This window comes from Macaca mulatta, chromosome 14 (genome assembly GCF_049350105.2).
Source record: "Macaca mulatta isolate MMU2019108-1 chromosome 14, T2T-MMU8v2.0, whole genome shotgun sequence".
Taxonomy (NCBI): Eukaryota; Metazoa; Chordata; class Mammalia; order Primates; family Cercopithecidae; genus Macaca; species Macaca mulatta.
In genome coordinates this window covers 73,063,893-73,090,735 of record NC_133419.1, presented here as the reverse complement: position 1 = coordinate 73,090,735, position 26,843 = coordinate 73,063,893, and the positions used below count along the sequence as shown (strand labels likewise).

Genomic DNA, 26,843 nt, shown 5'->3' with positions numbered 1-26,843 from the left:
CCTCCCAAAGTGCTGGGATTATAAGCATGAGCCACCGCACCTGGCTGGGAGAGGGAATATTCTTTGTTGAGTACCTGCTATGGGCTGGACACTGCACATTTGTCATCTAACGATTTACATAATTGCATAAGAGTGTAAGAAGAGCATCACCCTTCAATATCATAGTGGAAGAAATAGCCTTAGAGAAAGCTGAGTAATAACATCAGCGAGAATGAGGTCAGCAAACATGCCTACAGCACTGTTGTAAACACTTTTATGCATGTTAACCAATTTCATCCTGCCAATAACCCAAGAAATTAGGTAACATTCTACAGATAAGGAAACTGAGGCACAGAGAGGTTAAGTAACTTGGGCAAGATTAAATTGGGAGGGTGGTAGAGAGACAGGGTCAGGACCCAGGTGTTCATTGCCTCCTTTGTCTGACTTCACTTTGATCTTAACTCTTTGAGCACCTCCCAGGGCTGAGTGAGGTGCTTTCCCTGGGTGGTGACCGAGGCAGCCTTGAACAGAGTGTGACCCCAGCTAAGCTGACCCAGCCCCTCTCTCTGGAGCAGAGTCCAGTCCCTTGGGCAGCTCTTCTTATTCCCTTCTCTGGTCTTGGGCAGGTTAGAGTCAGCACCCTCCACAGTCCTGTGCAGAGGTGTTATGTTTTAGAAAGGAGTTCTGTGCTAAAGGTGGCCACTCCAGGGGTCTGAACAGCATAAGGATTTGGTGGGTGGAGAGACATGCCCGTCCAATGTACATGCCCCACAAAACTCGGGGCTGCTGCTGAATCAAAGCCAGTGTCCCCAGCTCTGATCAGAGATAACATTTTTTCCACCTTCCCCCACCCCTGGCCAGGCCACCAAACCATATGTACATTCCAACCAGTGATCTGAGGAGGACAGTCCCAGCTGGAGGCAGATGACCCCAGATGTGAGAGATGGTGGGGGGCAATGCATGGATTGTCTTCCCCATGGCCTTCCTGTGGAATGTCTCTCTTTCTCATCCTTAGGCCATAGTAAAGAGGGGAAGAGCCTGTCCCATAATTAGGTCATTTGTCCTAGACCATTGGGACAGTCAGAGAGTGGCTGGGAGGGGACGTGGAGTTAAGTGACCAGTTCAATAACAAATCTTTTTTTTTTTTTTTTTTTGAGACAGAGTCTTGCTCTGTAGCCCAGGCTCAAGTGCAGTGGTGTGATCTTGGCTCACTGCAACCTCCGCCTCTCGGGTTCAAGCGATTCTCCTGCCTGAGCCTCCCGAGTAGCTGGGATTACAGGCAGGTGCCACCATACCCAGCTAATTTTTGTATTTTTAGTAGAGACAGGGTTTCACCATGTTGGCCAGGATAGTCTTGAACTCCTGACCTCGTGATCCGCCCACCTTGGCCTCCCAAAGTACTGGGATTACAGACGTGAGCCACTGGGCCTGGCCAACATATCATTATTTAATAGTAGTAATAATAGTAGCAGTAGCTATTGTTTCTTGGAAGCTTACTATGTGCCAGGCAGTGTGGTAAGCACTTTATATACTGAATTCATTTAATCCTCAAAATAGTCTTGTGAGGTAGGCACCATTCCCATTTTACACATGAGGAATCTGAGGTCCCAAGAAGTTAAGTGATTTGTCCAAGATCATCCATTACATAGATAGCTGGGAATCTACATTTCCATTGCTTCACAGTGAAAACCGCAAGCACTGGAGGCACTGCAGACAGAGGAGATCTAAACCCAGTCCTACCCTGGGAATGCCTAGTCAGTGACAGGCAGAGACTAGAGGACCAACTGGTCAGGTGACATTGTTGGTGACCAACTGTGGATCTGGGATGCCCTCAAGGGTACAGGGGTATCCTGCTTGCACACTGGACTAATTGCTGTCAAATCCTGAGCCCCCGTGGCCCTGGCCCTGGGATGAGTGTCTTGTGGAGGTCTAGTTTCTGCTGTTGTCCTATCCACCTTGGCTCTTGTTCATACAGTGGTTCTCCCAGACCCCATTTTGCTGATGAGACTAAGGCCAGTAAAAGATGGTGACTTGCTTGCAGTCTCCCAGCCAAGGAAAGCAAGAGCAGGCACTGGAACCCCGGCATGGCTCTCTGAGGCCCGCACTCTACCACTCTGCCTGAGGCCTGGTTGGGGCTTCCTGAAGCATTGAGCTTCCTTCAGACCCTGCCCACACTGCCTTGTTACAAGGTCCAAGTCTTTTCTCCCTGACCAAACCAGGAACCTGATCCTGTTGGGGTGCTGGGGCTTTGCTACAGCAGGTGTCAGTAACTGAACAACCCTGGAAACAGTTCCAGAGCCCAGAGACAGGGACCACCTGTGGTCCAGTGTGTGGGGCTCAGCGTCAGAGGGGCCTAGAGGAAGATTCAGGCATCAGAGAGTCCTCCCTGAGGGAGTGTGTTAAAATCTCCCTCCTGTCCTTATCTTCATTGTTGTGAGGGCAAAGTTAAAGGCAGGAGGGTGGGAGAAGATCAGGAGGGCCACTCCTCTGTCCCCATTCTCAGAGCGGAACCAGGGGCTACACCTGGAATCTTGGCTGTCAGTGGTCCTGGGAGAGCTTGGGCTGGCCCTGCCTCCTTCTGGCCAGGCCAGTGCTGGGGGTGGCTTAACCCCCGGGACAGAAGACCAGGAGCAAGGCTGAGCTGCCACTGCATTTTGGCTTTCCAGGTGCCAAGGTCTCCCCTGCCAGCTTTCCTACTGGCCCACTGAGCACTGCCCTACCCTGGGCATCCCCCTCTCTCCTCCGCAACCCATAATGCATAGGGCAGGGGTCTCCCTATAGTCAGGCACAGAGTCAGGAACCCAGGGTCTGCCTCAGGCCTCTAGCTCAGTGAGACCTTTGGCTGGGCATTTATCTTCATTGGATTCAACTTCCCTGGAGCTTCAGGGAGGGGCAGTAAGGAGGAGCTCTGGGGACCCCCCAGCTCTGGGGACCCTTACCAGCCCGCAGGTGTGAATAGCACAGGACAGAAACCAACCAAATTGGGCAGGTGAGAAGGGGAGGGAACCAGGGGGAGGGGGCTGTTTCACTCCTCTCCATTCCCTTCTATTCTCCACACTGAGCAGCTAGAATTTTAAGATTCTGAGTCTGAGATTCTACGCTGGTAAGATTTGAGGGTTTTAGGGTTTTATGCGCCTATGAGTCCCAGCTTCTGAATTTCTGAAATTCTAGGTTCCGAGAGCCTAAAAAGCCTCGAGTTAGGCTGGGTCACCCCCGAGTTGAGGCTGAGGCATGTGCCATGCTTCATCCAGGTTGGTGCAGACGGCTGAGGTCTGGAGAGTTTCTCAGTGCTGGCTGGTGGGTCAGAGGCACAGCTGGTCTCCAGGTGCCAGGTGCTCCCTGCACCTACCACCCCCAGCACACACCCAGCTGCCTCCCTTTCAAGAAATCTGGGAACCCTACAGACTAGGTGGTAGCAGAGGGGCAGTCAGTTATCTTGGCAGTGGGGAGAGATGGACCAGGCCCCCTCTGCATTCACGGGTGATAGTGCAGCTGTTCCAGTGGACACCAGGGTGGGGTTGTGGAGAGGCTTGGGGAGGGCTGGCGGCTGGCTAATTCAAAGAGCAAGGTCAGGGTCACACTGCTGGCCATCGGGGCTCAGCAGACCCAGGTCAAGCATTGAAGGATCAGAGCCAGGCTCAGGAGCCTCTGCAGAAAGTAGTAGACATAGATCAGGAGCCTGAGGGGAGGTATTGCCCTGCCTTATGATACAGAAGGCTGAGCTTGGCTAAGGGACTTAGGAGCTACCAACCCCAGCTGTTTCCGGTGCTGTCTGGGCCTGTGGACACAGCAGCTGCACTCAAGAGGCCACAGGTCAGGAGCAGCTCTGCCCCTCAGGGAAGCACAACCAAGCCAGGAGCCCGACCAGGCAGTCATCCAGGAGAAGGGCACTGACGGCCAGGATTCCAGGTGTGGCCCCTGGTCCTGTCCACCTTTGGGACATGACACAGGTGCCCTTTGGGACACAGGAATGTCCTCCTGGAAGACTGCCTGGCCGGGCTCCTGGCTGGGTCGTGCTTCCCAGCCCCAGCCTGCAGCGCATCCCTCCAGTAGGTACTCCATGCGGGTATGGTCATCATTCCTCATGGGTTGGGATAGGAGGGGCCCAGTTCTGCACCCCTTGATGTGTGAGCTGGGCAAGGCTTTCACCCACTTGAAACTTGGTCTCTTGGGTGGCGAGGCATGGTGGCTCACGCCTGTAATGCCAGCACTTTGGGAAGCTGAGGTGGGCGGATCACGAGGTCAGGAGATCGAGACCATCCTGGCTAACATGGTGAAACCCCGTCTCTACTAAAAATAAAAAATTTTAAAAAATTAGCCGGGCGTGATGGTGGGCACCTGTAGTCCCAGCTACTCTGGAGGCTGAGGCAGGAGAACGGCATGAACCCGGGAGGCGGAGCTTGCAGCGAGCCGAGATCGTGCCACTGCACTCCAGTCTGGGCGAGAGAGCGAGACTCTGTCTCAAAAAAAAAAAAAAAGCAGCTTGGTCTCTCGGTCTCTGGGGACCTTTATCCAGGTGGACCGCTGTGTGGGTTTGCAGCTTAAATGCAAGTTTGTTCCCAGTGACCACAGTGTGCCTGGTAGGGAGAATGGGCCACCCCTCCCCACTCCAGGAGCAGAGTTGGAGACTGACACTTTTCCAGGTGATAACAGGACAGCTCTGGGGCAGCGGCTCCCGTGCTTGGTGAAGGGGTACCAGAGCCTTGGCTAAAGGTTTCCCTCCCCTGCTCCGCCTGGGGCTGCTCTCTTCCTTCTGTGTCTTTCTCGGCTCTCAAGATGGACATGCTAAGCCTAGGGAGTCTGAAGATCCAGGGGGTGTCCAGTGGTTCTGTTCCAGTTTCTGTTCCACAGACATGAACCAGGACACTCATTTGCCTCTACTGCCTGTGGCCTGAAAACCCACATTTCTAAGTGCAGAACTGGCTTAGCTCACTTGGAGGTATGTGGGGGGTCGGGGAGGGAGGTTGCTCCAGTATCTCTAAGGTTGCCTAAGAGACAGGCCCCCTCCGCAGTTCTTCCAAGGAACAGGCTGCTGGAGATATCTGAGCTCAGGCTGGAAGGCCAAGGTCTGAGTCATGGTCCTGACTTGCTGTGTGGCCCTGTCTAGGTTCTTGCCCCTTCTGGGACTGGGACTTACTTTCATTTCTAGAAATGCGGAAGGTTGATTTGGTGGTTCCTAAGTGCCTAAGGAGGAGGTGGTTGGGTTGTGTGGTCCTGATTGAGAAGGCAGGACTGGGGTCTGCCTAGTAGAACTGTAACTGGGTGGGACTGGGTGGAATGGGAGGCACCTTATGCTGGGAGGCTAGAGGCTGGATTCTGGCCACACTTTGGCCACTGATTTGCAGTGGGCAAGTTGTCATTTGCCTGGTTCTCCATGTGTAGAATTGGGAAGTGTTCATTCAGTCAACAGATACTCACTGTGTGCCACCTTTGGGACACAAGTATCCCTGGTCTTGCCTTGAGAAACCTTGCACCCAGCCAGGGTTGGGGGTGAGATAGTATGTATGTGACAGACACAGTCACAGATGGTGACATCTGGTGTGATCAGGGCTGTGACCGTGGGAGTTAGAGACTGCTTCCTCGAGCAGGTGGCACTTGAGCTTGCAGGGTGAGGTAGAGAAAGATGTTCCAGGCAAAGGGAACTATGTAAGCAAAGGCCTGGTGGTGAAGTGCTGGTGTTGGAGCATGAGTGTGGAGGAAATGAGACCAGAGGGGAGGGGCAGGTGGCAGGAGCCAGTGGGTGGCAGCCCCATGAGCCCCACTGGGTAATGGGGAGGTCAGGGAACGGGTAGGCGGGCAGGAGAGGCAGCCCCTGCCTCAGGACTGGGGGTTGGTCTCAGAGACTCCTAGAAGTCTGGGGTGGTTCTGCCCTGCTCTGGGGAATGGCTGAGGGGGTTTGAGAGTCATACTTCCCCCTGTGTGGGTGAGGGCATCCCCAGCAGTGTTTAAGGGGCCTGCCCAGCAGGAAGTGCTGGGGCAGCCTCAGAGGTCAAAAGAAGGGACAGGCCTTGCCATGGAGGGTGCCAGGGAGCCTCAGAGTCAATCTCCAACTCCTAGATCTCCCGGCTGAACCTTGGCACCTGCTTCCTCCAACTCTCCCTCGCTCTGCCCATCTCTCCAGGCAGCCCCATGTCCCAAGCCTCCTAAGCAGGGTGAGCCGGGGTCAAACCCTGACCGAAGGCCTCCCAGTCCAGCCCTGTGCAGACCCTGCCCCTGGCCACCCTCTTCTTGACTCTGTTGTGTGCCCAGCCCCAGCTGCTGTGGCTCAGGAGGCTTCCTGGGGAGGAATTTGAGGTGGGGGTGTGGGTGGGGGTGGGGGCACTTCAGAAGGGTGAGCAGCAAAGGCTGAAAACACTGGAAGGTGCCACATATTGAGTGCCTGCTCAATATGCCTGCAAACCAGGCCTTTGTAGATTTCCATTCATACATTTCACAAATATTATCGATTGAGCATTTTCTAGACGCTGTCCTAGCCATGGAGGATACAACTGTGAATAAGACAAGGTCTGTGCCTCTCAGCTGAAGAGTCTGACTTTAACAAATATCCATACAAGGCAGTGTCTGGTAGTGATAAGTGGGATGCTGAAAAAGGAAACAGAGTAAGGAGATAGAGGCTAATGGGGTGCTTTTTAGGATAGAGTGGTCAGGGAAGAAAGGCCTTGCATTTGAGGAGGTGCCCAAATGGGTATGAGGAGTCATGCAGATGCCTGGGCAAGAACATTCTGGCCAGAAGGAGCTCGGGGCCCAGCAGTTGAGTGGGGGCATGCAGGGACAGGTTGCACAGGCCTGGCAGGCCGGCTGCTGGCTTTGGCTTTTACTTTGAGTGAGGTGGCAAGTCACTGGGGAGTGAGAACTGATCAGATTTGGGATCTGCTTCATCCCTCCCTCACAAGCCTGCAAGGTGGAGCTATCCTAATTCCATTACACAGATGAGGAAACTGAGGCTCAGAGAAGTTAGAATAATTCCCAAATCCCACAGCAGGAGGAACCCCTGCCTGCTGCCTCTCTGTCACAGTGTGCTCCATCACCAGAGCACCCTGCTGTCCTCCATGACTTCCTGTTGTCTGGACAGTAAGGACCAGGGTCTTAGCACAGCCTTCAAGGCCCTTCTCGGTCGCACTCAGCCTCCCTCTCCCTCTATCACTTGACCTCCCCTTCTCCTTCCTGGGCCCTACCTGTCTCCATGCTGTTCCCTTGAGAGGACCCTTGATTCAGATTCTGGCTCCTGAGTGACTATGAGCCAGTTACTTAACCTCTCTGAGGCTGTTTCCTAATCTGTAACATGGCCTGAAGCCACCTGCTTGCTAGGTTGTTGGAAGGATTTTATGAGGCAATCCATGTGATATGTTTAGTGTGGTGCCGGGTAGACAGTAAGCACTGCGTAAGCGCCACCTTTTGTTGCTGCAAGCAGGGGTGGCTGGATCCAGTGAGCAAGTTCCAGTGTTCCCTGTGGCCCTGCTGGAGAATGGGTTGGAGAGGGAGACTGAGTCAGGGAGTCTTCCCTGGCTGTTGTCTGATTATATAGTCAGGGAGACTGAGGTCACACATCAAATTGGAGGCCAAAGCCTGTGGGGCTGGTCCCTCTGTCTCCCTCTCTCCCTTCTGGCCCTAGTCCCGGCCCCACCCATGTGGTCACCCTCCCCAGCCAACACAGGCAGCTTCCCCTTTCACGTGCCAGCAGTAAGGGACCCCCTTATCTTCTGTCTTCTGTATTCCAGGGGCCATCAAGAGACTAGGCAGGTCTGGGTCCCTGTTCCCCTGGGCTCCTACTTCTGGGGTGCAGAGGAGCCCACCAAGTCCCTCCTCCTTGGTGGGCAAGAACTTTAGGTTCCCAGTGAGCTCACAGAGGAGTCAGTTGGCATCCTCCCTTTCCTTCTTGGGGCAGGGTGGGTGCTGGCCCTTGGCCCCCAGGGCACATGGTGAGGGTCTGTAGCTTGAGCACTGGTGCCACTGGGTCTGTCCACTCCTGCTGCCTGTGATTCTGTGGTCATCCCTGTGCACTCCCACCCTGCTGTGGTCAGCCCCATCTCTTCCTGTTTCTGCCTCATTTATGGTGTTCGGAGTCCCCCTCCTGCTCCCCCTGGGGGCAGCGGTCACAGGAGGATCTTCCAGGAGTCATCCTGTGGCTCCTCGGGCTGCCCCTTGCCCTCTATGGGAGGAGGTGCCATGGGAAGTCCCCAACCCCTGTAGAGTGTGTCTGTGCCGGAGGGCCAGGGAGGCAGGCCAGAGCCCCATCTTGCTGGTGGTGGGAGCGCCCCAGGTCTCTGTAGGTGTAGGGCTGATTGGGTCACCTTTCTGGGTGGGAAGGGACTGAGCTAGGCCGAGGGTGAGGACTGGGAGAGTGGGGAGGGTCCTGGGGTGAGGCTGTGGAGGGTTGAGGTCAGGAGCTACGCCATGTATCAGGTGAGCCCAGTGGGCTAGAGTGGGCCCTGGTTGCAGGGGGCAGAGGCCGGAGGCAGGGGTGAGGGCCCAGAAGTCCAGGCAAGCTGAGAAGGCTAGGGTGAATGGGGGCAGCATGGATGCAGGGCAAGGGTGTGCCCAAAACATGGTAAACAGGAAGGAGGTGGGGGAAGGGGCAGTGGTCCCCAGACCCATTTGGGGCCAGGGGTATGTGGTGCGGCCAGAGGGGCATAGTATGTGATAGACTTTTTGACAAGGCCTAAAACCAAACCATTTAACTTTCAGCTACATGTATTTGCAAGTGAGGTACGTTAGACATTCCTGAGTCATCCCACACTTCCTTCCCTACCTGACCATCTTTTGGGGTCTTGGGCATGAGGGGCCCCTGGCTGAGGCTTAAGGTGTGGTGGATGAGAGTCAGGGCCAGGGTGGGGTCTGATGGTGTCTGGAGGACAAACCTCAGGGACCCTGGCGTCTGGAGTTTATTAGTGAGCCTCAGTCCATTTCCCGTGTGAAAGTCCGAGGGCTGCGCTCTGTGCTGCTGGCCACCAGTGCCTGGGAGGGAGACCTTATTTGATTAGCTTTGTCTTAGACCCTTGGGAGGGTAAGGCAGGGGCAGGGAGGGGGCTTTGGGTCTCAGTCTCTTATTTTCCAAGCAGACAGCCTAGGAAATTAGCAATTTCACTTATAATAGTTCCGTTAGTAATCTATGCATGTTACACTTAAATCATAAAGCTACCTTATAATGATGGTTTTGGGGAGCAAACTGGAATAAACTCAATTCTAATGACTTAAAACATTTATCATTTTTTTCTAATTATAAAAATGGTACTCAATTGTGAAAACTTGAAACAGTGCCGACTTGAAGGTTGTAGAAAGTGAAAGTCTTTCAAGATTGGGGTTGGAGTTAGTGTGAGGCCTGAAAGTGGGGTCAGCAATGCTTACTGTCCCTTAGTCTTTCATGTCCCTTAGTCATTAATAAAACTGTGGCTTAGCATTTTATTAGGGTGATGCTGGTAGGGTTGCTGCAAGAAGGTTGTTAAAAGGTCCTGCCTCCCGCCAGGTCCACTGTGTGTGGGTGTGCGTGTTGTGTACTGCTCAGAGGTGCCTGGCCGGTGTGTGGAAGTGAGGGAGAAGGAGGACTGAAACCCAGCCTGTCCTCTTCTTGCTCAGCTGCTTCCCCTGGTGTGGGGCTCCTGGAAGAAGAGGAATCTTTTTCTTCTTTGCCTGACGGCCACACGTGGGTTGGAGACAGCTCTTCTCCCCCGGCTCCCCACATTCCCCACGGGGAGCTGTTGGGTTCGTTGTATGATGGGAGTGTGCCGTGCGGGGCGTTCCAGGCGGAGGTCCAGAATGCCGTGGAGTCAGGTCTGGTCTGGAGCTCTGCAGGGGGACATGGCTGGAGGCAGGCTGTGGTAGTCATTGGTGTCTGGGGTGACTGAGAACCTCGGGATGCGGAGGGAGTCTAGCCCAGAGCCTGGCTACAAGCCTAGCACCCAGGGTCAGGACTAGGCAAGACCTTGGGGCTAGGGACAGGAAGTGACTGCCTGGCGGCAGAGGAGTGAGCAGAAGAGCAAGCTGACCTCCAGTACCCACGCGGTGGCGTGTCATGGTCATCTGGGTGCCAGGCTCTAGGAGGCAGGGGGTGACAGCTCTACTTTGTGGAGGGGAAACCGAAGCTCAGAACGTGATGTGACTTGCCCCAGGCTTCAGACAAGAAATGGTGGAGCCAGGACTGGAACCAGAGTTGTCTTGCATCCTAGGTGGGGAGGGGACCCAGGCCTGAAGCCCAGGGACGTTGCTGATAGACCCCCAGCTCCCCACCAGCTAGCTGAGGCAGCTCTTCATTCCCCCAGGCCCTGGGGTCCCACTCAGTCCTCACTGCCCTGAGGGGCTGCTCCCCATCAGCCACCAGCACTGCGGAGACCCCAGAAGACAGGCCACACCACACATGGGCCAGGACAGGAATCTCCTGGTGCCAGGGAGAGTTATAGGGCAGAGATGTCGCCTGAGGTGGGACAGGAGGCCCCAGTGTGCCTTCCTGGGACTGTTATGTGGTGGCCGCCAGTCCCCAAGAGATGGAAAATAGGCTGCTTGGCCCAGGGATCAGTCAGCTTGCCCACTTGAAGGCTGTACCTGCTGCCTTTCCTGGCAGGGCTGGAGGGAGGTGGCTTCTGCAGGGGTGTGGGGGCCACTTCTGCACCCTCTGGGCTGGGAACCCAGCCCCCACTAGTTCCTCATATCTACGGAAGTGTCTCTAAGACTCTTGCCTGAGTGAGCGGAGCCTGGAGAAAGCCCAGGAGGGCAGCAGAGCGAAGGGGCCCCTACGCAGAGGTATCACCTGGTGCCTGGGCTAGGGAGGGCTAAGGGTGGAGTTCTGGGCTGTGGGGTCGTTGCGCACGGTTGAATTGCTGGTAGGGAGCTGTGTGTGGTGGAGAAGAGCAGATGTGAGGTGTGGTCATTGGGTGGGGTGGTAGGTGTGTGTGGCCCTGGGAGATGTGTGGCCCTTGAGGTAGTGTGAGGCGTGCATTTGTGGTACCGGTGGGGTGTGGTTTGTAGACCCAGACCTGGCCAGAACTGGCTGTGTATGTTCTTGGTTCCTGTTGAGGAGCTCCGAGGAGTTTCCTGAGGTCTGGATGCTGGGGTCCCTGCCCTGCCTGCCTGTGCTGGGACAGCTGGGCCCAGGGTAGAGGATGAGGCTGTATAAGGGAGGTGGTGGTGGACAAGCTGAGGCCTCAGTCAGGACCCCTAGCCTGCCTTCCTCCCCTCCTGGCTCCCCGTAGGGCTAGGTCTTTCCTTGAACCCAGGGCAGAGCCCTGTGCGGAGGGGAGCTGAGGATGCAATCAGGGGAGGCGACTTGGCCAAGAGGACTCCAGAGCTGGGTGTGGAAAGGGTTAGGGCCTTTAAGGCTGCCCTGATCCAGGGCTGACTCATGCAAATCAGAATGCAAAACAGGCTCAGGGAGGCTTCAAGAGAGGGCCACACCCACACAGTCAGCAGACTGCAGGTGACCGAGGGCCAGCCATTGAGCCTCTCCAAACATCTTCTGTTCCTACCCCACTGACATCTCCTGTTGCCAAATTCACCAGGTCCTTTTCTGTCCCTGGGCCTTGCACACCCAGTCCCCTTTGCCTGGAATGGCTTCTACCTGACTACCTCCTACTTATCCTTCAAGGCCCAAGTCAGAGGTTCCTTCTAGAAGCCTCCCTTACTTCACCAGACAGAAGCAGTCACATCCTCTGAAGGCCCCGTGAGCTACAGCAGGTGACCTGGTGAGCTTCTACCTCACACAGCTTCCATGACATGAAGAAGAATCCCAGTCCTTAGGGTTGTTATAAGAACGAATGAGGGGCCGGGTGCAGTGGCTCACGCCTGTACTTCTAGCACTTTGGGAGGCCAAGAGGGGAAGATTGCCTGAACTCAGGAGTTTGAGACCAGCCTGGGCAATGTGGCAAAACCCCATCTCTACAAAAAGTACAAATATTAGCCAGGCATGGTGCATGTGCCTCTAGTCCAGCTACTCTGGAGAAGCTGAGGTAGGAAGATCACTTGAGCCCAGGAGGCTGAGGTTGCAGTGAGCTGAGATCATACCACTGCACTCCAGCCTGGGTGGCAGAGTGACCCTGTTTCAAAAAAAAAAAAAAAAAAAAAAAAAAGAACAAATGAGATGGAGAAAATCTACCAGGGGCTGGGCACATGATTGCCAAATGGTGTACATTTAGGGAAAGAAGGAAGCTGGAGGATGCCTGTCTTTGGCTAAGGCTCTGGGTCATCTTCTTGCTGGGCTGGTGAAACAGGTCACTAGTCAGTAGTGGGTAGAGATATTATCAGGGAGTTGCTGGGCTGGGACAGAGAAGGGGTGATGAGATTTGAACTCTGACCTTGGGGTTGAAATGGTAGGTAGAGAACAGAAGGGCAAAAGTGTTGGTCCCAGCAAGAGGGACTCAAGCCAGACGTGAAGGACTGGCTGGCAAGGATTAGAGATTCCAGGCAACCCTTACCTCTGGACTGGGACTGAGTGCACCTGTGAGCCCAGCCAGGTCCTGGGTACCACTGTGGATGGCAGAGGAGATAAAAAAGGGTATGGACTTTCAGGATACTCCAGGATACATGGGGGATTGGGTGGAGGTGGACCCCCACAAAATGAGCAACCAAAGAGAGAGCAGAAGCAGTGCTGAGATGTGGGGCTCAGCCTTAGAGGACTAGGAGCTTGAGGGGGCAGTCAGGGTGGACTTTTTGGAGGAGGTGGCCTGGAGCCACCTGAAGATGGGAGGATGCGGTTTACTCATTCATTGTCAGCAGACAGTTTCGGGGGCTCCCTGTTTGCCAGGCCAGTGCCTAGTGTGAGAAGTGACATGGAGGAAGTCATGGACAGGGCCAGCCCAGCCTGGCTGGGGGTTGGGGTGTCACTGACAACTTGAGCAAGTCACTTCCTCCCTGGGGGTGTGTGTTTCTTCATCTGTAAACGTCAGAACTGAATGAAGTTGAATGACGGACCAAGGAGTGCTTGAAGGCACTGGGAACCATGGAAAGGCTTTGAATGGGGGTGGGACCGTAGTTGGCATAGCAGAGAGACGCTGGAGGGACACGAGAGAGAAGGAGAGTCAGGAAGGGGGTGTGGGGGTGCTGAGGCCTGACTGGGCCCTTGGGGTGGAGAGGAGGGAAATCCCTCAGCTCTTGGCTGTGCTGTCGCAACAGGATGACTCTCCCCTCTGCCAGGTCCCTGCGTTCCTGAGGATGAGGACTCAGTGATGTGTCATAGCAGCTGAGGGGCTTAAACCTCCAAACTAGGACTTGGATTAGGGTAAAGCAAGTGAGGCGCTTGCCTCTGTTGCAGAATTTGAGGGGGTACCAAAAAACTCAGTAATTAGCTGGGTTTGGTCACGAGATCCTGTGGTCCCCGCTACTGGGGAGGGGGAGGTGGGAGGATCACTTGAGCCCAGGAGGTTGAGGCTGCAGTGAGCCATGATCATGCCACTGCACTCCAGCCTGGGCAACAAAGCGAGACCCTCCCTCTCTCAAAAAAAAAAAAAAAAACAAAAGATACCTAAAATTTAAAAGCAATAACTATTTATTTAAAAAAGGTCAGTAATCGAGGTATATAATATTTAATGCCATTTAAAAATAAAAATGAATGCCAGAAATCCATGATGAGCAAAATATAAAACATTTAACATTTTAAATAAAAAGAGGACCAGTACTGATGATTCTGTCTTTGCCTCAGGCTGCAGTGTGGCTTAGCAGGGCACTGCTCTGAACTTTTTCCAATTTGCTGCTTTCTCCAGGAAGCTTTCCCTGACCCCAGTCTGGTTGAGGGCCCCCTAGGCTGTTTTTACTGGATGATGGTATCTGATCCCTTCCAGCCTGAGATTCCTGGAGGGCCAGTCCAGGTCTGAGGTCTGGTTCATGCTTGCAGTGCCTTGAACAGGGCTGTTCCAAAGGGGTATCAGTGCCCAGTCACCATGTCTTTGAACTTAGCCAGATGCCCTTAGTGCAGGAATAGGAACTTGAGAGAGGCCCAGTAGGGAGCCAGGCTTTTCTCAGGGAGAGAAGTAGTTTCCTGTTTCCCAGACCTTGTCATTCTAGTGGGGGTGGTTGGGACCATCATCTATCAATCTGTGTTAAACCCTTAGCACAGTGCCTGGCCTATATATAGCAGGTGCTCAGGTTTTTTTGTTTGTTTGTTTTGTTTCATTTTTGAGCCAGAGTCTCACTCTGTCACCCAGGCTGGAATGCAATGGCGTGTTCTGGGCTCACTGCAACCTCTGCATTTCAGGTTCAAGCGACTCTCCTGCTTCAGCTTCTTGAGTAGCTGGGCTTACAGGCACCCACCACCATGCCCAGCTAATTTTTTGTATTTTTAGTAGAGACGGGATTTCACCATGTTGGTCAGGCTGGTCTCAAACTCCTGACCTCAAGTGATCCACCTGCCTCGGCCTCCCAGAGTGCTGGGATTACAGTCATGAGCCACTGTGCCCGGCCCTCAGGTTGTGTTTTGAGAGGCCATGAAGAGTGGTTAAGAGTTGATGGCCAGGCTGGTGGCTCACACCTGTAATCCCAGCACTTTGGGAGGCGGAGGCGGGTAGATCACTTGAGCCCAGGAGCTAAAGACCAGCCCGGGCAACATGGCAAAACCCCATCTCTACAAAAAAAAAATGGAAAAATTAGCCGGGCGTGGTGGCGCAAGCCTGTAGTCCCAGGTACTTGGGAGGCTGAGGTGGGAGAATTGCTCGGGCCTAAGAGGCAGAGGTTGCAGTGAGCAGAGATTGTGCCACTGCACTCCAGCCTGGGTGACAGAGCGAGACCCTGTCTAAAAAATAAAGCTGAGAGCTACAGTCTCCAGTATGAATAGAGTGTAAGCCACAATGCAATTTTAACTGTCCAAGTGAAAGTAATGTTAATAATATATTTCATCATGTAAACAATAGGGAGATTATTGAGATATTTTGCATTCTTTTTTTTTTTTTTGGTGCTCAGTCTTCAAAATCCACTGTGTTCAAAATCTAGCACATCATATTCCAGGGACCACATTTCAAATGTCCAACAGCCATATGAGGCTACTGCTGGCTGCTATTGGACAGCACAGGGCTAGACTATATACATACTGCCTCCTTCTTAGGTGTGTGGCTTTGAAAAGTTATTTAACCTCCCTTTATCTCAGTTTCTTCATCTTTAAACAGCGATAGCAATCATATGTACCTCCCAGGGCTGCTGTGAGGCTTTAGTGAGTTAATATAAAGTGCTTGGATACCTGGCATGCAGTAAGCACTGTTTATGTGGTCTCCTTTTCTTTTTCTTTTTCTTTTTTTTTTTGAGACGGAGTCTCGCTCGGTGGCCCAGGCTGGAGTGCAATGGCCGGATCTCAGCTCACTGCAAGCTCCGCCTCCCGGGTTTACGCCATTCTCCTGCCTCAACCTCCAGAGTAGCTGGGACTACAGGCGCCCGCCACCTTGCCCGGCTAGTTTTTTTGTATTTTTTAGTAGAGACGGGGTTTCACCGTGTTCGCCAGGATGGTCTCGATCTCCTGACCTCGTGATCCGCCCGTCTCGGCCTCCCAAAGTGCTGGGATTACAGGCTTGAGCCACCGCGCCCGGCCAGTCTCCTTTTCTTGTTTTAAATTGTCGTTTGAGTAGCACTGCCATTTTTGCCAACGCTTTCATCTGAAGTGCTAGCTACTTAAAGTTTGTTTTTTAAATACTCACTTTTGGGCTGGGTGCAGTGGCTTATGCCTACAATCTTAGCACTTTGGGAGGTCAAAGTGGGAGGACTGCTTGAGACCAGGAGTTTGAGACCAGCCTGGGCAACATAACAAGACCCTGTCTTTACATAAAATAACACAATTAGCTGGGCACTGTGGCATGTACGTGTAGTTCCAGCTACTTGGGAGGCTGAGGCAGGAAGATTGCTTGAGCCTGGGAGTTGGAGATTGCAGTAAGCTATGATTGCATTACTACACTCCAGCCTAGGCAACAGAGCAAGACCCTGTCTCAAAAATAAAATAAGGCTGGGTGCAGTGGCTCACACCTGTAATTCTAGCAGTTGGGGTGGCTGAGGTGGGTGGATCACTTGAGGTCAGGAGTTCAAGACCAGCCTGGCCAACGTGGCAAAACCATGTCTCTACTAAAAATACAAAAATTAGCTGGGCATGGTGGTGCGCACCTGTAGTCCCAGCTACTCGGGAGGCTGAGGCAGGAGAATCGTGCTTGAACTTGGGAGGTGGAGGCTGCAGTGAGCCAAGATTGCGCTACTGCACTCTAGCTGGGGCGACAGAGTGAGACTCTGTCTCAAAATAAATAAAATAAAATACTTAAAAAATATATACCTGTTTTAGCCCTGTCCTAGGAAGTGATAATCATGGAGTTTACTTAAGATAAATACCTGTTTATGTGATTGTAAGATGTAAAATGTTCATGAATACCTGCTGAAGCCGTTATGCAGAGCACAGCAGTTTTGAAGTTAACCCTAGTGTTGGCAGACCTGACTGCTCTAGGCCCTGGGGAGGGAGACCTGTCTATGCCACCCCACTGGTCACTAGCCCCACAGAGCCCTGGCCATCTGCATAGCAAGGGTGGTGGCCTGCCTAGGGGTGTCCTATTCTTTCTCCTTCTACCTGGAAGCGTCCGCTTTTGGTCTGTTTTCCTCAACCTCCCCTACATGTTTAGGGGCAGGGCCCTGGGGTCTCATGCCCCTGACTCAGTTATCCCACTTGTTCCCTTAGGCCACTTCATGGTCCCCAGGCTTAGTGGAGAGGGTCCTGTGTCCCTGGGTCCTCTAAGGTCCCCCACCTCTCCTGACAGGCTCTGTGTCAGGGACACTTCTTTAGTCGTGGGGCTGCATTGTCCCTTCCTCACCCTTCCTGGGGCTGTCCCTTCCACAGTCTGCCCCTATACACATCCCAGCACTGGTCTTGCGGGGCCAGAGAGTAGGGAAGTCCTGACTCCTCTTTACCACCTGTGCGGCCCCCACATCTGGACAGGCCTGTCTGTCTGCCTTCTCCCTCCAGGAAGGCCTTCCTCTGGTCTGACTTCTGTTGCCAGCTTCTATGAACATGAGGTTCCCTGAATCCTTTCCTCTTCCCTCTTCCTTCTCTTCCTCTTCTTCCACCTCTTCCCCATCTCTTCTTTTTTCTTTTCTTTTCTTTTTTTTTTTTTTTGAGTCAGGGTCTGGCTCTGTCACCCAGGCTGGCATGCAGTGACTCAATTACAGCTCACTGCAGCCTCCACCTCCTGGGCTCAAGTGATTCTCCCACCTCAGCCTCCTGAGTTCCTGGGACTACAGGCACACACTACCATACCTGGCTAATTTTTGTATTTTTGTCGTACAGATGGGGTCTCCTTATGTTGCCCAGGCTGGTCTTGAACTCATAGACTCAAGGAATTCACCTGCCTCAGCCTCCCAAAGTGCTGGGATTATAGGCGTGAGCTACTGTGCCTGGCGCCCATTTCTTCTTTCGTTTTCCCTGTCCCTCTCCCTCTTCCCCTCTCCTTCTGTGGCATCTCATAGAGGCCTTGCCTCATGGGCTTTCTCCTCCATCCCTGTCCTTGCAGCTTCTGCCTCAGGCCAAGATGAGGAGCCCTTCAGAATAGCTGCTGTCTCTGGGAGGACCCAGGCGTCCTTGGCAGCCCAGCTGGTGAGTCAGGAGATGGAGTGGTGGGAACAGGGCTGGCTGTGGCATGCTAGGCCTTAACATTGAGGTGGGGGGAGGCTTGAAGGAGGCTGACACCTGATAGCCCATTTTCCATTTTGAGAACTGAGCTTGAGAGGCAGAGGGTGAGGCCCAAAGAGCTTGCTACGAGCCTCCCAGCAGGCCTTGGAACCTTGGAACGGGGAGGGGGTATGGGACGAAGGGACAAGGCAGGGGCCAGCAGGCTGAATTTTGAGGGTCTGTTTGTATGTTATCTCCTCATTGGATTCCCCTCCCTGCCTGGCAAGTTTTGTTCCCTTTCTCATTCTCAGGCTCTATTCATGGTTATCACATTCCCTTTTAATTTTTATTTAGTTTTTGGAAAATGATACAAAATTAAAAAGATACAGAAGGGTATAGTGTCTCCTGTCTTCCCAGCTGTCAGTTCCCCTCCCCAAACTCAGTCATATATATCCGTACAGTTTTCTTTGTTTATATTTGCGTATATATATAACATGTATATTTTTTCTTTTTCTTTAACCAAGATGTTTACATAACATTGTTCTGCATCTTGCTTTTCCACTTAACACATCTTTAATATCATTGTATATGAACTTTAGAATCTGCTGGTCTCAACAAATTCCAGTTGGTAATTTTAGTTAGGATGGTGTTAAAGTTTTAGCTTAACCCTGGAGGAACTGACATCTTTATAATGTTGAAGTGAAAAGTCTCTCTCTCCTCAGAAGTGCATTTCCAGGGAAGCTGGAGTTTGAGGTGCAGGGCTCCTTCCAGGATGTAAAGAGGGGCCCGAACAGTGTGTGCACGTGGTCATGTGTTTTTGTGAATTTTGCAAAAGTGAGATGCTCTTAAGGAGAGTGTGTTAGTCTGTTTTGCATTGCAATCAAGGAATACCCTGAGTAATTTATAAAGAAAAGAGGTTTATTTGGCTCATGGCTCTGCAGGCTGTACAAGCATGGCACCAGCACCTGCTCAGCTTCTGGTGAGGCCTCAGGGAGCTTTTAGTCAGGGCAGAAAGCGAAGCGGGAGCAGGCGTGTCACATGGCGAGAGAGGGAGCAAGAGAGAAGCCGGGCTCTTTTAACCAGCTAGCTCTTATGTGAACAAATAGAGTGAGAACTCACTTGTTACTGTGGGGAGGGCACCAAGCTATTCATGAGGGATCTGTCCCTGTGACCCCAAACACCTCCCACTAGGTCCATCTCCAACATTGGGGGTCACATTTCAACATGAAATGTGGAGGGGACAAACATCCAAACCATATCATAGGGCGCCTAAATTGTGTAAGCTTCAGGCTCCATGAACTTCAGGCCCTATGAACTCTGGATCTTCCACTGTTCCCTTCTGTCCCTTCAGGCCTTAGTTTTCTTCCTAGGAGGAAGCTGGTAACTGTTGTCACCTTGCCCCCATGTGTCTTTTCAGAGATGCTTTGTTCACCTACCGGTAGCTGCACATTGCTCCATGCTCTCCCTTGTTTTTTTTTCACAGAGAGAAAATGTTATACAAACTGTTCTGCACTTTTCTTTACTCGTTTAACAGTGTATCTTATAGATCATCCCATGCCAATATGTAAGGAGTTTCCTCATCCTTATGGCTGCTCAGTATTCTTTTGCACAACTATACCATAATTTAGTTAACCAATCTCCCATTGGTAGCCATTTTGGTTATTTCCATTCTTTTGCAATTAAACAGAGGCACTGCAGCCAGTAACCTTCTATATATGTCAGTTCTGGCGGGTGCCAGTAAAAGTGCAGGCTAAATGCCTATGGGTGGCTGGGTCAACCATCTGCATCTCTTTTTTTTTTTTTTTTTTTTTTTTTGCTGGGGGGACAAAGTCTCTGCCACCCAGGCTGGAGTGCAATGGTGCAATCTTGGCTCACTGCAACCTCCACATCCTGGGTTCAAGCGATTCTCCTGCACCTCAGACTCCCGAGTAGCTGGGATTACAAGTGTCTGCCACCATGCCCGGCTAACTTTTTGTATTTTTAGTAGAGATGAGGTTTTACCATGTTGACCAGGCTGGTCTCAAATTCCTGACCTCAAGTGCTGGGATTACAGGTGTGAGCCACCGTGCCCAGCCCAGACATCTACATCTCTTAGGGCTTTCACGCCTAGAGGCATTCCACAGCCAGGGAAGGGATGCCCTACCCCATTACCAGTGCCTGTATTTTCCAACTTTATTGCTCTTTCACAGTCTGATAGGTAGAAAGCAGTATTTCAGAATATTTTACATTCATATTTCCTAGTATGGGGGAGGTTAAGTTCCTTTTCAGATATTTAAGAGCCATTTATATTTTCCTTTCTGTAAATTTTTTCATTCATACTCTTTGCCCATTTTTCTGTTAGATGATTGATCCGTTTCTTATTTCTGCATGCTTTTCAGCTTTGAGGAAAATGAGCCCTTTGTGTGGAATATGAGTGGCAGCTATCCCCTCGTTTGTTGTTTAGCTCTTGGCTTTGCTTATGGTGCTTTTTACCACGCAAGAATGCTTGATTTTTGTGGAGTTGAATATTTAAGTCTTTTCTGTGTACCTTCTGGATTTGTTTCACTTTCAAAAGGCTTTTGACTCTCTGAAATGATTTATTATTATTATTATTATTATTTTTTAGAGACAGTCTCGTTCTGTTGCCCAGGGTGGAGTGCAGTGGTGTGCAGTGGTGTGATCATAGCTCACTGCAGCCTCGAACTCCTAGGCTCAAGCAATTCTCCCACCTCATCCTCGCAAGTAGCTGAGACCACAAGTGTACAACTGGCTAATTTTCAGGGTTTTTTTTTTTTTGGTAGAGACAGAGTCTTTCTGTGTTGCCCAGGCTGGTCTTAAACTCTTGGCCTCAAGCAGTCCTCTTGCTTTAGCCTACCGAAGTGTTGGGATTACAGGCATGAGCCACCATACCCAGCCCTAAGATGGTTTTGTCAATCCTTTCATTTTTTATTTTTTATTTTTTTTTCTGAAATGGAGTCTCTCTCTGTTGCCCAGGCTGGAGTGCAGTGATTTCGGCTCACTGCAGCCTCCACTCCTGGGTTCAAGCGATTCTTCTGCCTTAGCCTCCTGAGTAGCTGAGATTACAGGTGTTTGCCACCACGCCCAGCTAATTTTTTGTATTTTTAGTAGAGACAGGGGTTTGCTATGTTGGCCAAGCTGGTCAAACTCCTGACCTCAGGGGATCTGCCTACCTCGGCATCCCTAAGTGCTGGGATTATAGGTGTGAGCCACCTCACCTGGCCATGGTTTTTTAAAATACTGAAATCTTTGATCCAACTGTAATTTTTCTTGTTGTAAAGTGTGAGATAGGGATCCACATTAGTTTTTTTTGAGAGCGCTCTACAGCTGTCCCAACAACTTAATAACTGCTTGTTTCCCCACGAGTTTGAGAGGCTACTTTTGGTGTATCCTAAATTTGTATATGTATTTGGGTCTACTTTTGAACTTTCTGTTCTGTTTAATTGTTCTGTTCACACACTGTAACCATATACTGTTTTAACCATTATGGCTTTATAATATGTTTTAACATGTGGTGAGGTTGACTCCTACTGTTTACCCTCCCCACCCTCCACCCCTGCTTCCAGAATTTTCCTGACTCTTCCTGCTTGTTTATTTTTCCATATGAACTTTCAAATCAGCTTGTTTAGCTTCAAAAAAATTATGTGTACATATTTAATTGGATTGTGTACATTTATAAAGTAACTTAGACATCATTAATCTCTTTATGTTGTCTTCTATCCAGAACTTACTATGCTCTGCCATTTGTCCAGGTCTTCTTTTTGTCCCTCAGTAACACTCCCAATTTTTCTTCCTATTGCTATTGTTTATCTCCTAGGAAGTTTATTCTTGGTGTTTTCTATTTTGTGATGCTCTTGTAAATGGAGTCTTTCATCCTGGTTTCTACCTGTTTATTGCCTATAAATGTTGATTTCTGTTATGTTAATTTTGTTTGTTTTTTGTTTTGTTTTGTTTTGGAGACGGAGACTTGCTATGTTGCCCAGGCTAGGGTGCAGTGGCATGATCTCGGCTCATGGCAACCTTTGCCTCCTGGGGTCAAGCAGTTTTCCTGCCTCAGCCTCCCGAGTATCTGGGACTATAAGCGCCTGCCACCACACCTGGCTAATTTTTTGTATTTTAGTAGAGATGGGGTTTCACTGTATTGCCCAGGCTGGTCTCAAACTCCTGAGCTCAGGCAATCCACCCGCCTTGGCCTCCCAAAGTGCTAGGATTACAGGCGTGCCTGGCCAGTCTGTTATATTAATTTTGAACCCAACTATCTGGTTGTTATAGTTTCTCAGTTGAGCTTCTTGGGCTTTCAAACTCAACACTCATATTATTGGCAACAAATGGATAGTTTATCTCTTCCTTTCTGATTTTAATACCTCTTGTTTATTTTTGTTGTCCAGAACTTTCAGGGCAATGTGAGGAATAATAATAACAACAGTAAAATGGATATCCTTTTCTCATTTAAGAAGGTATCAGTTTATTTCTGTTTTAGTAAGATTTTTGTTTAAGTAAGCTGGATATTGAGTTTTATCATATGCCTCTTTAGTGTCTGTGGAGATGATCAGATGACTTTTCCCTTTGATCTGCTAATCATCTCTTCTGGTCACCTTCTCTTCATATCACCTCTTGACTCCCACCAGGCCAGGAGCTCTTGATTACAGGGTGCAGGGGTAGAGCCTGAGTCCCCATTGCCTAGTGCCAGGCTATTTTGAAAGAACAAATGGATGAATGACCTTAGTGGGAGGGTTTACCCAATTCCAGGGCCAGGCCCCCAGAGGCCATGTGATGCTGGGTTTACTCACCTCCCACAGCATTTCACTTCCTCCAGGGGCATGGAGGTAGGGGGAGGCTAGTCTCAGCCCCCAGACTGGGCTTGCAGGAGGGACCAGCAGTGGTATACTTCAATGCTCATTAAGCCCTTGGTCTGGCCCTCACTGGGAACTGGTGCCTCAGAGGAATTGGCCTTGCCCTGGGTCTTGCAGAGGGCAGTGAGGAGGAGGTACGAGACACAGCACCAATCATGCCACTGGCCATTCTCGCGGCAGTGGCCAAGGCTGTGTGTTGGGGTGTGGGGTGGTACCAACCCCAGAGATCATGGAGGGTTTCCTAGAGAAGTAAACGTGAGCTGGATGCTGGGATAGCACAGGGGAAGGGTTGGGGAGGTTCAGGCGGAGAGAAGAGCCTTTGTGTTCAGAGACCTGGCAGTACCTGGCCTTGTTAGCACATGGAGCACAGGGGAGGAAGCTCCAGGACAGAACTTGAATCTATGGCTTGAGAGAGCCATGCAGACTGCTGGTGAGGGGACCTCTCCTCGGCAGCCTTGCCTCTGACCTGTGCCTGTCTGTCTATTCTAGCTCTGGACAGTCAGGCCAGTTGGGCCTCCGCTGGCAGGAACCATGGCAGAGGCTGGGGATGCTGCGCTGTCGGTGGCCGAGTGGCTGCGGGCATTGCATCTGGAGCAGTACACGGGGCTCTTTGAGCAGCATGGCCTGGTGTGGGCCACTGAGTGCCAAGGTCTCAGCGACGCCCGCCTGATGGACATGGGCATGCTACTCCCTGGCCACCGCCGCCGCATCCTGGCTGGCCTGCTCCGTGCCCATACTCCACCAGCCCCTGCACCCCGCCCCACCCCACGGCCTGTGCCCATGAAGCGCCACATCTTCCGCTCACCACCTGCACCCGCCACTCCACCCGAGCCGCTGCCCACCGCTACAGAGGATGAGGGGCTCCCCACTGCCCCACCCATCCCACCCCGGAGGAGCTGCCTTCCGCCCACCTGCTTCACCACTCCGTCCACAGCTGCCCCAGACCCTGTGCTGCCCCCACTGCCGGCTAAGCGGCATTTGGCAGAGCTGAGTGTTCCACCCGTGCCGCCCCGCACCGGACCCCCCCGCCTGCTGTTGAGGTGAGTGGATGCCACCCAGGGTGGGAGGCACACAAGCAGAGGATCCCAGAGGGTAGATGGAATTTGTGGCCTTTGGTGCTGGGGTAAGAAAGGCGCTTCGGAATGCCAGGGGAACAGCGTGTGCAAAGCTTGGAGGATGGGAGAGCTGCCCGGTGACTCGGGAGGAGGGGAGAGCTGTCCAGGTGCTCAGCGCAGTGCCTGGGCTGCTGGGCGTGTGCCAGTGAGGCCTCCAGGTTTCTGTCTTGGGTGACTGGGTGGACAGTCATGCCATCACTGATCCAGAGACCCCAGGACAGAAGTGAATTTGAGAGGAAGTCGAGTTCAGCTTGGGGCCTGGCAAGTGTGAGATACTGCCGGGCATCAGGGTGCATTTGGACATCAAGAGGCAACATGTGGAGGAAACGGAAAGCTGTGGGGTGGGGTTGGGGGTGAGGGGACTGCCCAGGTCCTGGTGCTGTGCTCTTTCACACCCTTTCTCCTTCTCCCACTGCCAAATGTCACCAAATCCTGGGACACTCTCAGGCCTCATCCGGCATGCCCTCCCTCCTCAGAACTGTTTCCCCTCCGGGGCTTCTGGTACCCTGTGTTTTCTTGAGTTTCCCCTGTCTCCTGTGGATGTTCCATGTTAATCTCCTTCACAGACGCCCTCCCTTCCTGGCATCTGCTGGGGTGCCCGGCTGTCAGGGAGCATCCGCAGACAGGGTAGGTATGTGTTTGGGGTGAGGGAGATGTGGTGGAACACTTGGGCGAAGTCAGGCTAATCTTGGAAGGCTTCTTGGAGGAAGAAGGGTTGTGTGGAGAGAGGTCTCCTGGTCCCTGTTTGTTTATTGCTGGGCACTCTGCTGGGCTCTGTGCTTCCATGGTCTCCATGATCCCTGCAGCAGACCTTCTGGGAGATTTGTGTGCTGGCTTCATGCAGGACATGAACGAATCAGAGGGACAGCAGGGAGGGGGCCCTGGCTGGATTGATACCAAGGACATACTCAGGGGGCCTCATGGGGAGGGTCTGGGAGATTCTTCCCACCCAGGGAGGAGCATTAAGTCAGGGGGCCTTGAAGGCCAAGCTAGTGCTGTGGTGTTTTGAGGGTTGATTGGTGGAAGCACAAAAAGACTACATGCTTTTCCTGGGTTCACACAACTGGTAACAGGTATAGGGTCTCTCCAGGAACCTGGATGGAAGCTCAGATAGAAGTTTCCTGGTGCCCTTGCGCCCTCTAGTGACCATGCTTCTGCATGCAGGAGCGTTTTCGATTCCAACCCCATTAGCTTCGGGGAAAGAGAAAGAGACAGAGAGAGAGAGGGGATAGAGGAGAGAAGAGAATAGAGGAGAGAAAGTCTGTCTGTCTGTCTCTGGGGTTGGAAGTGGGTGAACAAAGGGAAGAAGCAGAGTCCTGGCCAGGTCCCCTCTCAGGCCCTTCCTGTGACTCCCGGACAGGCAGTGGAGGCCTGGATTCCTGCTTGGGAGGCAGGATGCCTGGGTCGGGCCCAGCTAGCTTTGTGACTCTGATGAGGACCTGCTCCTCTGGGCCTGTTTCCCCATCAGGTGCCCTCTGTGGTCCTCCACAGCCTTCTGGGCCCTCCTGGCACTGACATCTGAGTTCAGGAGGCTAGCTGGGTAGGAGGAAGTTCTGTCCACACCCCAGGGCCCCAGGGTACCAGCCCCTACTCTCAGAGCCTGTCTGAACGTAGCCATTTAGGCCACATGAAGAGGACGCCAGGCCCCATGGTCAGGAAGAGGTCTGGCTCCTTGTAGTTCGAGTACCCAAAATCTGTTCTGTGCTAAGAGAATTGGAAGAAAATTATTTCCTGCCATTTGGGACTATTCCTTACAACAGCAGAGTATGGTAGCAGGTAAGCTACCAAGCTTGGCTTCCTGTGTCCTGGGGTCTTTGGCAGTTGGAGTCATGGGCATCTGCAGTCCTCAGCTTTGTACACACTCAGCTCAGAGAGTGTACGGTCTTCAAAGCCCTGTGGTAGAAAAAACTCACAGCAGATAGAGCCTCATGTGTGTATACCAGGCCAAGACTGGGTACTGTAGTGATCAGGGTGGGGGCCAACACGGACCCTGACTGGCCACCCTGTCCCCTCTCAGTCCCTTCCTGTGACCCCCAGCTCCATGGCATGTAGAAGAACACTGCTCCTGCCCACTCCCGCCTTGTGGGAGTCCCACCACAGTGTCTTATGACATGGCCTTCCTACCCCTGCTTGCAACCCCTTGTGATGGGGAACTCACTCTCTCAACCTTAGGGCCTTTCACACAAGGTCATGTGGTGGCTGAGGCCAGTCATCTCCAGGCTCCCCAGTGGAGTTTGGGGGTGGATGCGTGTGCATGTATGTACTCTCAGGGTCTTGAGTCAGTGTGAGGCATGTCTGGGCCAATCTGTATGTGCACCCATACGGATGGGTGTGGGTGGTAGTGCAAGCTGTTAGGGTGGTAGAATGTCTGTGCATTTACACAGACAGGTTCTGAGAGTGTGTGCTACTAAGATGTGGAAGCATGTAAGGATTTGTGTAGTTTCAGTGGTGACATGGAGTGGTGTGTATGTGAGTTTATTGGGACCTTCGTGCTCACATTACTGCTGTGGTGGGGACCCCAACAGTGTGTGAGTACATCTGTGGGTGTGCATGTGCTGTTTGAGCAGTACATGGCCTTTGTGTTATTTGTGCACTGTCAGGCTTGAGCCAGTGTGTGCACATGTGTGTACATGTGCTGCCAAGAGGGTGAGTCCATTAGGATGGCAGCTCCACTGGGGCCAGGATCCTAGTCGATTTTGTTTGCTGCAGAATCCCCAACATCTAGAACAGTAGTGGGTGCCTAATAGGCCCTTGGGAAGTATATCGTGTGGGTGAGTCGATGAATGCCAACATGAGCCTGTGTACTGCCATGTGCTGAGCTTGGGGTGCATGTGGGTAAACATGCATGTGACTCAGCACCCAGTGAGTGCCCTCAGCACAGCTGGGCCATAGGGCCCTGAGCTCACTGCCCCAGCTCCCTGTCCCCCATCCCATGACCCAACCTATGTCATCCCAGATGTTTTAGGAAGGGAGAGGTCTTCAGAGGAGACAGGTGGGAGGAACGAGGCTGCAATAGGGTTCTAGGCCACAGACCAAGGTTTAGGCAAATCAGAAACAAGCAAGAATGGAGTTTCCTCCTCCCAGCCCTGGCACAGCCCAGGACTCTCAGAACCAGTCTCATCATTCTGCCTGGCCTGGGGGGACTCTACATCACCCCCAGAGTCTGCACCCCCTGCCATTATTATTATCGTCATTATTATTAATAGAGACTAGGTCTCGCTCTGTTGCCCAGGCTGGAGTGCAGTGGTGCCATGATAGCTCACTGTAGCCTTGAACTCCTGGGCTCAAGCAATCCTCCCACCTCAGCCTCCCAAGTAGCTGGGACTACAAGTGTGTGCTACCACACCTGGCTAA

At 52.2% G+C, this 26,843-nt stretch overlaps 1 protein-coding gene across 14 annotated transcripts in view; it reads left to right on the top strand.

The window, feature by feature from the left end:
• Positions 1 to 26,843, top strand: part of ARAP1 (ArfGAP with RhoGAP domain, ankyrin repeat and PH domain 1) — a 67,956-nt gene that overhangs the window by 2,761 nt on the left and 38,352 nt on the right. For 4 of the 14 annotated variants that reach the window (XR_013404093.1, XM_077963651.1, XM_015115146.3 and 1 more), the window contains exons 2-3: positions 17,427 to 17,509; positions 22,864 to 23,414. The exons of 2 other annotated variants lie outside the window; for them this stretch is intronic. Coding sequence is in view for 9 of the 12 variants with exons in the window: in XM_077963651.1 (XP_077819777.1) it covers positions 22,906 to 23,414 (509 nt within the window). In the remaining 3 variants the exon portion in view is untranslated. Of the gene's footprint in view, positions 1 to 10,626; positions 10,714 to 17,426; positions 17,510 to 22,863; positions 23,415 to 26,843 lie in introns of those variants that run through there. 8 more of the 14 variants (XR_013404094.1, XM_015115148.3, XM_077963647.1 and 5 more) reach the window with 3 other exon arrangements.